At 38.7% G+C, this 12,992-nt stretch overlaps 2 protein-coding genes and 1 pseudogene across 6 annotated transcripts; 1 reads left to right on the plus strand and 2 right to left on the minus strand.

The window, feature by feature from the left end:
* Window positions 1-1,209: 1,209 nt before the first annotated feature.
* Window positions 1,210-4,036, minus strand: LOC149202906 (alcohol dehydrogenase class-P-like). The gene is made up of 7 exons (XM_089403292.1): window positions 3,821-4,036; window positions 3,550-3,625; window positions 3,378-3,439; window positions 3,091-3,186; window positions 2,783-2,944; window positions 2,431-2,593; window positions 1,210-1,418 (listed from the first exon to the last, which is right to left on the minus strand). The coding sequence occupies exons 1-6, from the start codon at window positions 4,019-4,021 to the stop codon at window positions 2,474-2,476; spliced, it is 717 nt and encodes a 238-aa protein (XP_089259418.1). The 5' UTR covers window positions 4,022-4,036; the 3' UTR covers window positions 1,210-1,418; window positions 2,431-2,473.
* Window positions 4,037-4,422: 386 nt separating this feature from the next.
* On the minus strand, window positions 4,423-6,136 carry LOC149202907 (thiol protease aleurain-like). Of its 5 annotated transcripts, none has more exons than XR_016253584.1 (4): window positions 5,760-6,111; window positions 5,406-5,527; window positions 5,066-5,187; window positions 4,513-4,599 (listed from the first exon to the last, which is right to left on the minus strand). XR_016253584.1 is itself a non-coding variant. In XM_089400071.1 (3 exons), exons 1-3 carry the CDS (start codon window positions 5,948-5,950, stop codon window positions 4,595-4,597), a joined length of 318 nt encoding a protein of 105 aa, XP_089256197.1. In that variant the 5' UTR covers window positions 5,951-6,136; the 3' UTR covers window positions 4,423-4,594. The 5 variants fall into 5 exon arrangements, 3 of the variants coding, with proteins under 3 accessions (XP_089256197.1, XP_089256196.1, XP_089256195.1); XR_016253585.1 differs by lacking the exon at window positions 4,513-4,599 and adding an exon at window positions 4,688-4,957; XM_089400071.1 differs by lacking the exon at window positions 5,406-5,527 and having other exon boundaries at window positions 4,423-4,599; window positions 5,760-6,136.
* Window positions 6,137-11,237: 5,101 nt separating this feature from the next.
* Window positions 11,238-12,731, plus strand: LOC149202908 (acid phosphatase 1-like; annotated as a pseudogene).
* Window positions 12,732-12,992: the final 261 nt, after the last annotated feature.

A 12,992-nucleotide genomic window follows, 5' to 3' on the forward strand; every position in this document is an offset into this window, starting at 1 on the left:
CCGATATTTTTTTTTAACCAAAAATTTTTAACCTGCATATATATATAGCTTTTGGTTATTATAAACCAACTTTAACCTTTGCATTAAACGGTTGCCGCGTATTCATTTATGGTTTGTATTTGTTTTGGTTTGGTCGCACGTGGTTTAAGCGTACACCGCATTAAATGGGAGTTGTGCGTATTTGGGGCCGGCCACGTGGGCCAGCGGTTCGACCCCGGAAACTCCTATTTCATAGACCATAGAAAAGTAAATGCTGCCTGACATGCCAGGCATTTAGCTCTCGCCCTCTCTCTCCAGGCTGCTATCTCGATTCGTGTGCTGTCACTCAGAGGGCGAAAGCTAAATACCTGACATGTCAGACAACATTTACTTTTCTATGGTCTATGAAATAAGAGTTTCTTGGTTCGACCCCTGCCGGTCCCTTAATCCTGTGCTGCTATCAGCGCTGTCGGCGTACTTTTTAATGGAGGTGGCGGTCATCGCATTTAACGATGCGTTTAAGGTATGGTGGTTGGAGGCCTATTAATAGCAAACCATTTATAACCATTTTCATGTTAAAAATCCACGACCATATCAATCCGTTGACTTCAATAACCATTTTTTTGATATATATTAACTTTTTATTTTTTTTGTTAATATATAAACTAGCAATTGTCCCAAAAGGTACAAAGAGAGGCCGATAGGATTATTAATTTGGAATTGTAAAATTTAGTAGCAAATATTGCAGAGGGAAATCCCATGATATTACAGAATGAAATCCCATCCTATTACAAGTAAAACTGAGAAATTTCATATACCACAATACAAGTAAAACTGAAACCAATCTTGTAGAGTGAAATCCCATCATATTACAAAATGAAATCTCATTATATAGGATTTATTAGGGTCATTACAGAGAAAATTAACATAAGTGGAGAGCTTATTCAGAAGGTATGACATGGACTCTGTAGAGTGAATCCCCTAATCTTGTAGAGTGAATCCCATCATATTACAGAATGAAATAGAAGTCTAAAGGATTTATCAGAGACATTACAAAGAACGTTATCACAGTGGAGAGCTGCTTCACAAGGCAGGACATGGATTCTGCTTATTCACCACAGAAACTCTTGTTGTTGAAGATGAGAAGCAGCACAAAAGTAAGTCATTCCACAACTACTACAAACTTACAACAATATTAACATTCTGCAAATATTCTCATCTATGAGGAGCTTTGGGGGCCTATAGATTACAAGAGAATAGCAGAAATTCTTCACTAAACATGTTAGTAGCGTACTGATCATCTTGGCGGTTGGAGACAGAACTGGTGTTGAAGCTCTCTTTCCTCACAAACCCAGCAGGGGCTTTCTTGTCATAATTCTGAGTACAAAATTTGACTGTCATTTTCTGCATCTTTCTATTTATATACATTGTTTGAACTCCTGTACAAAATTTCCCACAGAAGAGAAACAAAAGATATTACAATCATATTGTAAGAGAAACAAAAGATATTACAATCATATTGTAAGAGAAATGATCTGGCTACTAACAAATGAAAACCAACATGAAATGATGATTCAAGCACTACAAAGCTAAATCCTAGTTTTCAAAATACATTCTGTATTAACTACATGTGGGCATCAGACTGTCCTTGTACAGTGACTTAAGCTATTTGGCTAGCAAGAAATGAAAAGAATTCAAAACAAAGATGTTATTACTAATCAAGTTTGACACAAGAATAGATATGCATATTAAGGGACACAGCCACCTTTAAAGGAAAAGAAACAAATAATACTAAGATCCCCAGATATATATATAACAATAGTGTGGAGTTATTTCAACGAGGCTTGTCAAGGTAATCCCAGCTATTGTGGATCATGAGGCATTACTTTAAGAGACAATTACGAGATCAGTTTCAAAGCAGAGCTGTAGGAGATGGATCAAACAACAGAGCAAAACTTTATGCTTTTTGGTAGATTCTGAAAATAGCAATAGAGAAAGGTTTAAATTGTCTACAGGTGATAAGAGATTCCAAACACATTGCAGAGAGGTCAAATGGAAATTTCAATCAGGAAAATTTGCAGCTGGCCCATCATTGGACGGAATCAGAGAAGCAAGGAAAAATTCCATGTCATTATCTTTTCAGCATGTCTGTAAGGGATAAATATGAAGGCTGATATATTGTTCAAGTAAGCACTGAGGATGCAGAACAGATGGATGGAGATGATTGAATACCCCATCTGGACCTTCTCATTCAATCTATTTCTAATCAAGCTATTATAGTAATGACCTTTTGGATGGTTGTTTTGGAAGCAATGTCAAAACTTAAACATCATACTTACCCTAAAATTATTATAATTGTTTACATGCTTTCCGGGACTTTAATTGCATACCATAGTTACACATAAAAGCCACAACATTAATCACATAACAGTTTGAAATAGTTCAGCATGCCTTCATAACATTGGAGATATTCCAACTGTGTTCATATTTGTCACTAATCCTGGATGACTTTAATTACAGTTCTCAGACCCTCTCCTTTAAGCATGTGATCAAATGCCTTGTTGATGTCAGCAAAAGAAACCTTGTCTGTAACAAATTTATCCAATTCAAGCTCCTGCAAATTTAACAATCAAGGAAGGAAAGATTAAAACCGTAATTATAACTCTAATTAGATATGATAAGCATAGATTGCTCCCGTCATGGTACGGACAAAAAAAAAAAAAAAACTGGGAAATATGACCACACAGTATTATCTACAATTATGGTTTGAATAAGCTGTTACAACTATGTTATGAAGTCTTACCCCATTCAAATACATCTCTACAAGGCCTGGCAAATCAGTACGAGGCTTATAATTTCCAAAGAAGGTTCCTTTCAACGTTTTCTCGCTCAGAAAGTTTACAAGATTCGTTTTAAAGATTGTGTCTGAACGATGGACCCCTGTTAAAACGGCTACACCCCAACCCTGCAAAAACAGAACTCTGATATCAAACATATGCATTGCCTGCATTTTCTTAATTAAATCGAAGCAATCAGTTTAAACTTTAAAGCTACAACTTAGAATTGAAATGATTGATGTATCTTAAACCAAAGGAAACCAAGAGCTAGTACATCATGGCAGCATTCCAAAGCTTGAACCATGGCCTCAATACTCCCTGTGCATTCGACGCTGCAGTCCACCCCTCCATCAGTTTTTTCCGCAATTACCTGTAAACATTTTTTATAAGTGTTTGGAAATTAAGAGTCTACACTGCTTTGAATGGATGGTGAATGAGTGCACTCCATGCGAAAACTTAAAATCTCCCCCACCTAAGTACTAAAGTACCACACTAGTCAAAAGCAACCAATACTCTGATCTGGGAGAGAGTTTGATGATCATTTTGGGCAGCTCAACGTACCTGCTGAATAGGTTTTTCGTACTCTTTAGGGTTTATAAATTCCGTTACTCCAAATTGTTTTGCTGAGAAAGGAAAGATTACAAGAAAGGGTTAAAAAGGCAATTCTACAAGTCAACATATCAACATATGTACACAGATTTTCCAATAATGGAAGTGGGAAATATACAATTACCTCGTTCATATCTCTCATTATTGAAATCGATTCCAATTATTCGAGCAGCTCCTGCAATTCTTGCACCTTCACAAGCCTGCGTAGTTAAACTCGGGTCAGAAGGCTAACATATAATTAAACTCTACCCTCATCATATTGGTCCCAATGAAAATGCAGGTAGGGGAAGTGAACAGAATAGTCCCTAGAAAAAGGTTTGAGGACTTTAAAACTGCAACATATACTAATATGCATACAGTGGAACATAAAGAGGGCACTTGTTATTAGTACTTACAGCAAGCCCAACAGCCCCCAGGCCAAATACTGCTACTATCGAACCCTTCTTGGGTTTGCCTGCGTTCAAAGTAGCACCCATCCCTGATTCCACAACAGAGAAGAATTTTACACAACAATTCCAGTCAAAGAAACCATTATGAATGATTTTATAATTATTAACAGTACAGCGAGCAAAAGTCCTCGCAATTGACATGCCCATTTTGTAAAACACTATACATTGTCAACGAGTTCAATTATTTCATTTCTTCAGTCAAACTTAATATATTATCATCTCAAAATTACTTATAAAATCTTCTACAATTCAGGAAAGTAGTTTTTGCATAAATGGCAGGCTGCATCCAGACTTGGAGTCGCTCTGCATTGAGTAAATTATGTTTTGATAGGAGATCCAAGGGCAATATAGGCCTTGCGGGGCAGGGGGTGTTTAGAGATGAGCATGGTAACATTCCAGGGAGGTTAGACAAGTTTTGGAATAGAATACCTAACAGGTAATTGTTTATATCTTTAAAACTGTACAGGTGAGATGCTTCAGACTATAATTTTGTCTGATTTGAGATAACTGATGCGTTATTTGAAAATGTTAATCTTACATAAGAATCATCAGCACAAGGTTAAAGGATATCTTACTGGAACCATTTCTCTTTGCAGATTATGATTGTTGCCTTCATTGGAGCCACTGTATTCTTGAGGACTGAAATGCACCATAAAACCTCAAGTGATGCTAATCTGTACCTTGGAGCGCTCTTTTTCAGCCTACCCATTTTCGAGAGCACTAACCTGCAATTTAAACAGAACAGAGGAATTCTGAGAACCTGGGAACCTGGGAAACAGAGAGCTGTACCTGCATGAAAAAGGAAGGGCTGAGCTGAGTTTTAGGAAAGCAGGAATTAACCATTCATTTAGATACAACCAAAATTAGTTATCCAAGTGTCAGCTGGTCCATATAGGCAGCTGTGAGAATATACAGGCCCTTCTTCCCTGTCCAGTGGAACTGAGAAATGCCCCAAAAATATTCTTTTCTACTGCTCCTGACGCTTCAATTGATTAAGCGCCACGTAAAGCCCCTACTCTCCTAACGACCGGGGCTTTAAAAACCCCCATAGTCATTCCGCGTTTTTCTATGAATAATATCCTACTGCGACGGGATTCAGCAACGCCTATGTGATTAATTGTCGCCAATTTTAAGACTATTATCCAGATTTTCAGTACAGATGCAAACAACTGTAAAAGAGGGCGAAATTACCATTTATTGCCAAAGTATAAGGAAGCTTCATTCTGTTTCTTGACTCGATCAGCTCCACGTTCTTCACAAAAACATTGAATCTATGCACAAGCTGATGGACAGAATCGTACCTCTTGCCATATCTGCACAAGATTGAAAGAAAAGTATTACAAACTTTCACTGAATGCAATTTTTAACCGACCTCTTCAAAACCCCCATAGTCATTCCGCGTTTTTCTATGAATAATATCCTACTGCGACGGGATTCAGCAACGCCTATGTGATTAATTGTCGCCAATTTTAAGACTATTATCCAGATTTTCAGTACAGATGCAAACAACTGTAAAAGAGGGCGAAATTACCATTTATTGCCAAAGTATAAGGAAGCTTCATTCTGTTTCTTGACTCGATCAGCTCCACGTTCTTCACAAAAACATTGAATCTATGCACAAGCTGATGGACAGAATCGTACCTCTTGCCATATCTGCACAAGATTGAAAGAAAAGTATTACAAACTTTCACTGAATGCAATTTTTAACCGACCTCTTCAATACCCCCATACATAACTATCTATTCCCATTCATATTGCAACAGTACATGCTACAAGGCGGCCATGAATGCGATTCTAACACAAAGCTAGAAAACCCAATCAGACACAGATAAGATAAGAAGAGATCTCAGCTATCAGAACCATTTGAATAAATCACATCACAGACCTGACAGCGAACTCCGCAAACTGTAGAGACTTGGGATTGGTTCCCAAGATTTTAACGAAATTGGACTCCAGGTTCTGGATCTTGTCAGTGACCATATCAATATACCCCGTTTCTTCAAACGACCTGGCAGCAGATACAGATACGGCCAGCAAAAACAAAATGCTCAGAACAATGGCGAGGACGCGAGCCATGGCGGGCGAGACTGTTGAAACCTCTGAACAGAGCAAAGGCGAGATCAGTGGTGAAGAAAGAATGAGGTGGGGGTTGGTTGGAGAGCTGGTAGATCCCTCGTATCTGTTAATATAGCGAAGGGTTCATAGGGAATCTGGTCAAAGGCGGTGTAGAGATGTGAGGTCGGAGTCAGAGAAAGCAGGAAGTTCTCGGCGCGAATAAACAGAAATCACGACAGATGCTACCAAACGGACGGAAACCCTGAAGTTCTCGGCACTGAGAATAAACAGAAGCCCGCCGAATATGGATGCCAGGTGTCAACCTGAGATTGAAAAAGACGACGAAAGTCTGTTTCAATAGGAAGGCCTATCGGCCTAATGACTTTTGTTATTTTAGTTTTGTTTTTATATGAATTTGTTAAATTATTTTTATATATAGGTGTTTTAATAACTATATTAAAAATAATTTTTGTTGTATGATTTTTAATAATGATTTTTTTTGTTTCTTGTGCAGGTTTAGGAGGCCAATGATGGACTGCCATGTGTCAATGACTGATGGGCTACCATGTGGGTCCCACTCGCTCACTGGGATGCCATGTGGCACACTGTGGGCCCCACTTTCCACTGTCGTGTCAAACTTTGAAGAGCTCTATTTTTCACATACGAGCTCAGTTTGACAAACCGTTCACACCTCCACGATCAGGATGACAAGATCTATGATCTGGTCATGAGTTGAAGTCATTCTGATGACTTTGATTTTTGAGCATTCATAAGCCCTCTTTGTCCTGTGTGTCTCTCTGGAGCCACCTGGATGAATCCTCCCCACTAGGGAGCTTTTGGTCCTCCAAAAGCATGAACAATAATTTGTCACTTCTCTGTACCCTGTCTGCATCACAAGCGTCCTAAAAAGGTCTCGCTTCTATCTCTTTCACCTTTGTTCTTCGGAGCGACGAGCTGACACCTGCTACTTTTGCAACCTGTAGTACATTTTTTGCAAATGACATGATTTGAATGACATGACCAAACTAAAGACCCAAACGTCCCGACACTTGCCACGAGTTTATAACACATACTCGGTGGTCAAGTTTACAACAAGATGGACGTAATACCCCAGCTATGACAACAAGGCCAACCTATCATGGTTGCTTCAAAAAGTGATGGAAAACACATCATCACTGCAACACATGATTTACATTCATAAGGCCAAACATTATTGTTTTGACAAGTGATGGAAACATAACATCACTTTCAGAGTTTTAACATGCAACTCAAAATACGACTCAAAACATGATCAGACATCATTGTTGCTGACTAAGTGATGGAAAACACATCATCACTTTTACAATTTAAAATGCAACAAATGATTTACAAAAGCATGACCATGAAATGACAACATGTCTAGAAACCATTTTTCACTGATCAATGTGAATGGGTCACCTCCTTGAGGTGGTTTTGCTTGTTGAACAACTGCTCTTCCTGCTTCACGCACCGATGCTTTGTCTTTAAGGCGCTGCTCTGGATGGAGCTTCCAGCAAGTGGCTCTTTGATGGCCATTTCTATCACAATGACTGCAGTAGGATTTCTTCCTCCATATCTGCTTAACCTGTTTCTTTTCATGCTGTTGAGAGGGTCTTTCACGCCTCATGAGTGCTGCCATTCTTTTCCAACACTTAGAAAAGGTATGGTTAGGTAAACCACAAAAGGTGCATGTTTTCGGATGCCTTAATCTTTGTTTATCATTAACAACATGATCATAACCAAAATGAACATTCGAAGATCGAAAATGGTTATACCTTCCTTTGTTGTTTATGATGTCAGCATGGCAATGAGAGCTTGCCTCGACTCTCTCCCTGTGATGGAAACTGCCATGGGATGATGGGGATGTTTTCCTATCATTCTCTTTCCTCGATGATGTCTCGGACGACTCTGACACCTTTGAGCACTCTCCTTTAGTGTATCTCGATCCTGCAAATCGATGCTCATGCACAACCTCCAAAGGTTGAGTGATGCCTTGGTTATTAACACCAAGTTCTTTCTCCTTGTGCCTTGTCTTTGTAAGGAGCCTCATATTTGTCCCTATAACTGGGATCTCCACATCTCCAACAGACATCATGCTATGATAAGATGAAATCGAAATGAAATCAACATATTTTACCTTCTCTTTCGACTTGGAAAGAACTAATGAGGACTGCTCATCATTCGTCGTTGTTGGTACGCTAACTATCTTAGCGCATTCCCTAACTTCTTTCCTGACATACCCAAGTCCTGCTTGACGGGGTAATTCCTCTACTTTGATGGGGTTAACAATGCCTTGGCCATTAACGCCCAAGCCTTTTCCTTCATACCCCATTCTCTTCAATAGTTTGGAGCCAATTCCTGTGGTGTGATTTTCAAACACAACGAAATCATCATCAAGAAACATACATGAAGATGGAGAACTACTTTTTACCTCACATGAGTCACGTTGCAACTTTTCCAAGGCCTCGTCCTTTGCTTGCAGCTGTCGTAGAAAACTTTGTTTTTCCTCTTTCTCTTCATGTAGGCGCATCTTCAATTCATCATTCTCTGTTTGAAGATTATGTTTGTTTTGCTTCAATTCTTCCATGGCCTTCTCTGTGGCTTGCAACTAAAGCTGCAATCGCTCCTTTTCCTCTGTCTCTTTCTGTAGAGTTTCATACACGATTTCCACTCTCTTGGAAATGTTTACCATGGTCTTATACACTGCTCTTTCATTCTTTGTCGTTGCAGGTTCCATTGTTCACACTGCAATTCACATACACATAAAGACCGCTCTGATACCACTTGATCCATGTCCAGGTGTGAAGAAGGACCCTTCCAAGACCTTTTACTTTCGTGATGTGTTAAAATTGTTTTTTAAAAGAACATTATCAAATACAGTTGTACACTGTAAGGAAGAGGAACATAAAAATCATCAGCACAAGAAAACAAAAGCCATTGATAACGGAGTTCGTCCAGGAGGGACTACGTCTTTGGGCCCTGGTGTTAAGATGGTGTAGGCCGTTGCATTATGTGTTGTTAATAAGGTGATGTACACAAAGATGGTGTTTCGATCATATAAGGAAGAATGCCCTCACGCAGGAGTGGCTCTAAGAGATGTTCCACAACTAGAACTCTCAATCAAAAGACTCCTATCAGTATGACACAAAAACAAGCATGGTGCGCATCCCGCCAACATGGCACAAAAGGGATGTCAAAGCAAAACACATGCATGACGACAACAAGAGTATCCCAACAACATACAACAAGGGATCTCAAAGCATAACATAAAGAGTTATGACAGAAAGTACATCACATAGAAAGATTCTGCATCAAATCAAGCAAGGAATCATGACAACATGTAATAAACAAGATCCTGCATCAACATCAATCATGGATCTGTACAACATAATGCAGAAAGAAGAAGTACATGAACACATCATATACCTCACCACCAAGGGCCATCTGAAGCAAAGGCTATCAAAGTGTTGAAGCTTGCTGAAACATCGATCTCACAGCATCAATCGCAAGAAGAAGACTGTTCACACATGAAGATGGACATATGCACTAGCACTTAGAAAAGTGACTAAAAGAAGAAATTGGAGAAATACAAATCTGAATACACCATCAGATTTGTGGCATCAAGTAGTGCTGAAACGAACTGTCCAAAATCTGAATTCTGATAATTTGAAAATTCGGAGCTCAAGGAATCTTTTAGATTCCCTCAGAGTTCCTCAAAGATTTTGTTTCAGGGATGAGCTGAAAATCCACTGCTCAGATGTAAAATCTGATTTCACCATTAGGATCCCTGCAAAAAACCATGAAAAACAAGTATAAACTTGACCATATTCTGACAAAGTGAAATTTTACCTCCTTGGGAAAATTTCATGGCTCATGGTTCTGCGGCCTGTGTTCGTTAAAATCATGGTTCTGCGTGCATTCTGGAATTGACTGGAAGATGCAAAACTCATATTGAAAAAACAGATAGCGCCATCATGTTCGTGGCGACAAGAGCTGTAAAATCCATATAAAATTTGTTAATTTCTGAGAAGTTGAAAATTTTGCCCTCCTGCAAAATTCACAGTGCCTGCGTTAAAAAAATATTAAATTGCTTCGATTTGCATGTCCGTTCTTGTCTCGAAATTCGTGCAGTCCTTTTCCTCCCAGCGCTACAAACACTGAGTTCTTAAATAAATTGGTTGGTGGAGTTACCCAAGAATAGATTTGGCATAGTTTGTAAATGGTTAATTTATTGTGGAGGAGGTTAGGAGTTCAAATCTTGCCCCTACACAAATATCAAAACTTCTGTTTTACAAACCTCCTGATATTTTTTTTTAACCAAACATTTTTAGATCTATATATATATATATATATATATATATATATATATGCTTTTGGTTATTATAAACCAACTTTAACCTTTGCATTAAACGGTTGGCACGTATTCATTTATGGTTTGTAATTATTTTGGTTTGGTCGCATGTGGTTTAAGTGGGCAAGAGCTATTTCCAACTCTATTGCTCCATTAATGCCCTCTTAAGAGACTCTAAGGACAGTCTTGGGAGACGGGTTCTGACATCGGCTCCGTTCTCCAGCTAACAGATTCTGATTCCATAGTGATGGAGATATGCATGATGCCATCATCCATCTCGTTGTTTGTATTGATGCCCATTGAAACCAGCGGCATGTGTATCATGGCATGTCGTGTATCATATGCTATCTACCATCTGATATTAATTTCCACCAAATTTTGAATTGTATAAAGGGTGCTCCAGATTGGAATTTTGAATCTCAGAACCCGTGCTACCATATTTTGTTGAAATTGAAAGAAGCTTTGGTCAGTTATAGTTTCTTTGCTTAGCATGAGCTTCCAGACGAGTTCGGTGCTGATCGTGATTGCGGTGGTTCTGGCTATCGTTGCCTCTGCTGGTGAGAAAACTCATTTTAGCGTTGTCATTGGGATATTGGGATTATGGGTTTCCATTTTAGCATTGCCAGGATCTAATCCTCATCTTCCATGGCTTCTCTTCCGCTCATCCACCACCACACCCATGTGAATCTCATGTGCGCTCTGCAACCCAACACCACTGGCACCCTGGTCTTCAATGACTCACCCTCGCTCTTGGGCAACTGATATCCTAGTAATATCCACTCCCCCACAACCAAGAGTTATAGCGAGGTAATATCAGAGAAATCCACGGGACATGAGGAGACGTGGGAGGTGAAGCAAGAGACCCTGCAACAGGACTTCGAAGCCTGGAGGTTCAGTGTAGAAACAAACACTCTGCGCTCCTAGACCGTGATACCTGCTCAATACGTGGAATACATGAAAAAATATATGGTCGGAAGTGGCGTGGAATACGTGAAAAAATATATGGTCGGAAGTGGAAGCCAATATTTGAAAGACTCGCACATGGTAGCCCACGAATCCATAGCCTACGCTAACACTCTGAAACTCTCACGCGATGGGAAGGACGCCTGGGTTTTCGACGTGGACGAGACACTCCTTTCGAATCTCGCTTATTTCGCAGCCCATCAATTTGGGTAAGATTGGCTTATTTCGCAGCCCATCAATTGGGTAAGATGAATCTGATATATTTGATTTATGGATGGTTGGATATATTATTGGTAGGTTTGATTTTTGTAGTTTATCAGTTAAAATGAATTAGGTATGTTTGGTTTACTAATGGTTGGATATATTATCGGTATATTTAGCTTTAGACTAATTAGACATACTCTGTTGGATATATTTTCTGGTTAAATTTAAGATAGTTAAATATACCCTTAATATTACAATTATAATCCCTCGATTTAATCTTAGCCTTGGCCAAATTATTCTAACAAATTACAAATTCAACATACTTTTTTATGATTTTTACTTCCTCTTCACCTTTGGTTTGCAGAGGAGAGGGGATTGACGATGCTTCTTTTATAGCGTGGGCGGCTCTGGCAGTGGCCCCTCCATTGCCTGCCAGTTATAGATTATACACCCATCTGCTTGGATTAAGGTTTAAGATCTTCCTATTGACAGACAGGTATGACTACGAGGAATGCAACTCAGAGGAATCTTGCCCGAGCTGGTTATCATTCATGGAAGGCGCTTTTATTGAGGTGATCACTAGGACCATCCATGTCTTTTTTGGGAAGTTTCGAGTCTTATTTTTGTTGTGCTCAGTAATGTTGTTCAAAGTATTTTGATTATAGATTTTAGGAATATTTTGAAATCTAAAATTTTTACTTTTAATTGAACTGAGTAATGTTGTTGAAATTATTTTGATTATAGATTTTGAGAATATTTTGGAATCAAACATATAATAACTAGATTAATTTGATTAACATGCATTTTGTGTACTGAAATTTTTAGATATTTTTAAAATCTGCGATTTAAATAAAAATGTCTGAATAATGCATGGAAAAGCATTGTGTGAATGAGGTCAATGGACAATTTGTGGTGCAGGGACCCGGAAGATTATGGGAAGAGCGCTGCGGTTTATAAGTGTGAGAAGAGATTGAAGATTGAGCAAGATGGGTTCAGAATCCGAGGGAACTCTGGTGATCAGTGGAGCGATTTGACTGGATGCTCTGTTGGGGAGAGGACATTCAAGCTGCCCAATCCCATGTGTTACGTGGACTGATCTTGATGCTTTGTTTTGTTTTGTTTGTTTTGAGGCGTGGAGAGGAGAGTGTTCATGTATCTTGTCTTTTGGAATGTCCACCATATTTTACCCGGAATGTTATTATTCAGATAACATGGTCTTTGATATGCGGTACTCTGTGCTGAAAGCCAATAATATTTTCTTTTATAGGAGTTACTTTGTCCTCAACTAAAAGAATTACTTTGTTCTCATATAAAATAATTTCTTTATTTATCTTCAAGGCATTGGATCCTCTGCAATTAAAGTGCCAACAACATGGATTTGTATTAAAAATTAAGTCGGTGATTAAATTATTCTTCCATAACAAAAGGTTTTGAATATATATATAGCCATTCTTTAAAGCATATATTTGTTCTTATATAAGAAAAGTTGGGGAATGTATAATAATTATTTAAAGGGACATCTATATT

Source organism: Pinus tabuliformis, chromosome 2_1 (assembly GCF_031772625.1).
Source record: "Pinus tabuliformis cultivar Carrire ecotype Pingquan chromosome 2_1, CPIR1, whole genome shotgun sequence".
In the NCBI taxonomy this organism is placed as follows: Eukaryota; Viridiplantae; Streptophyta; class Pinopsida; order Pinales; family Pinaceae; genus Pinus; species Pinus tabuliformis.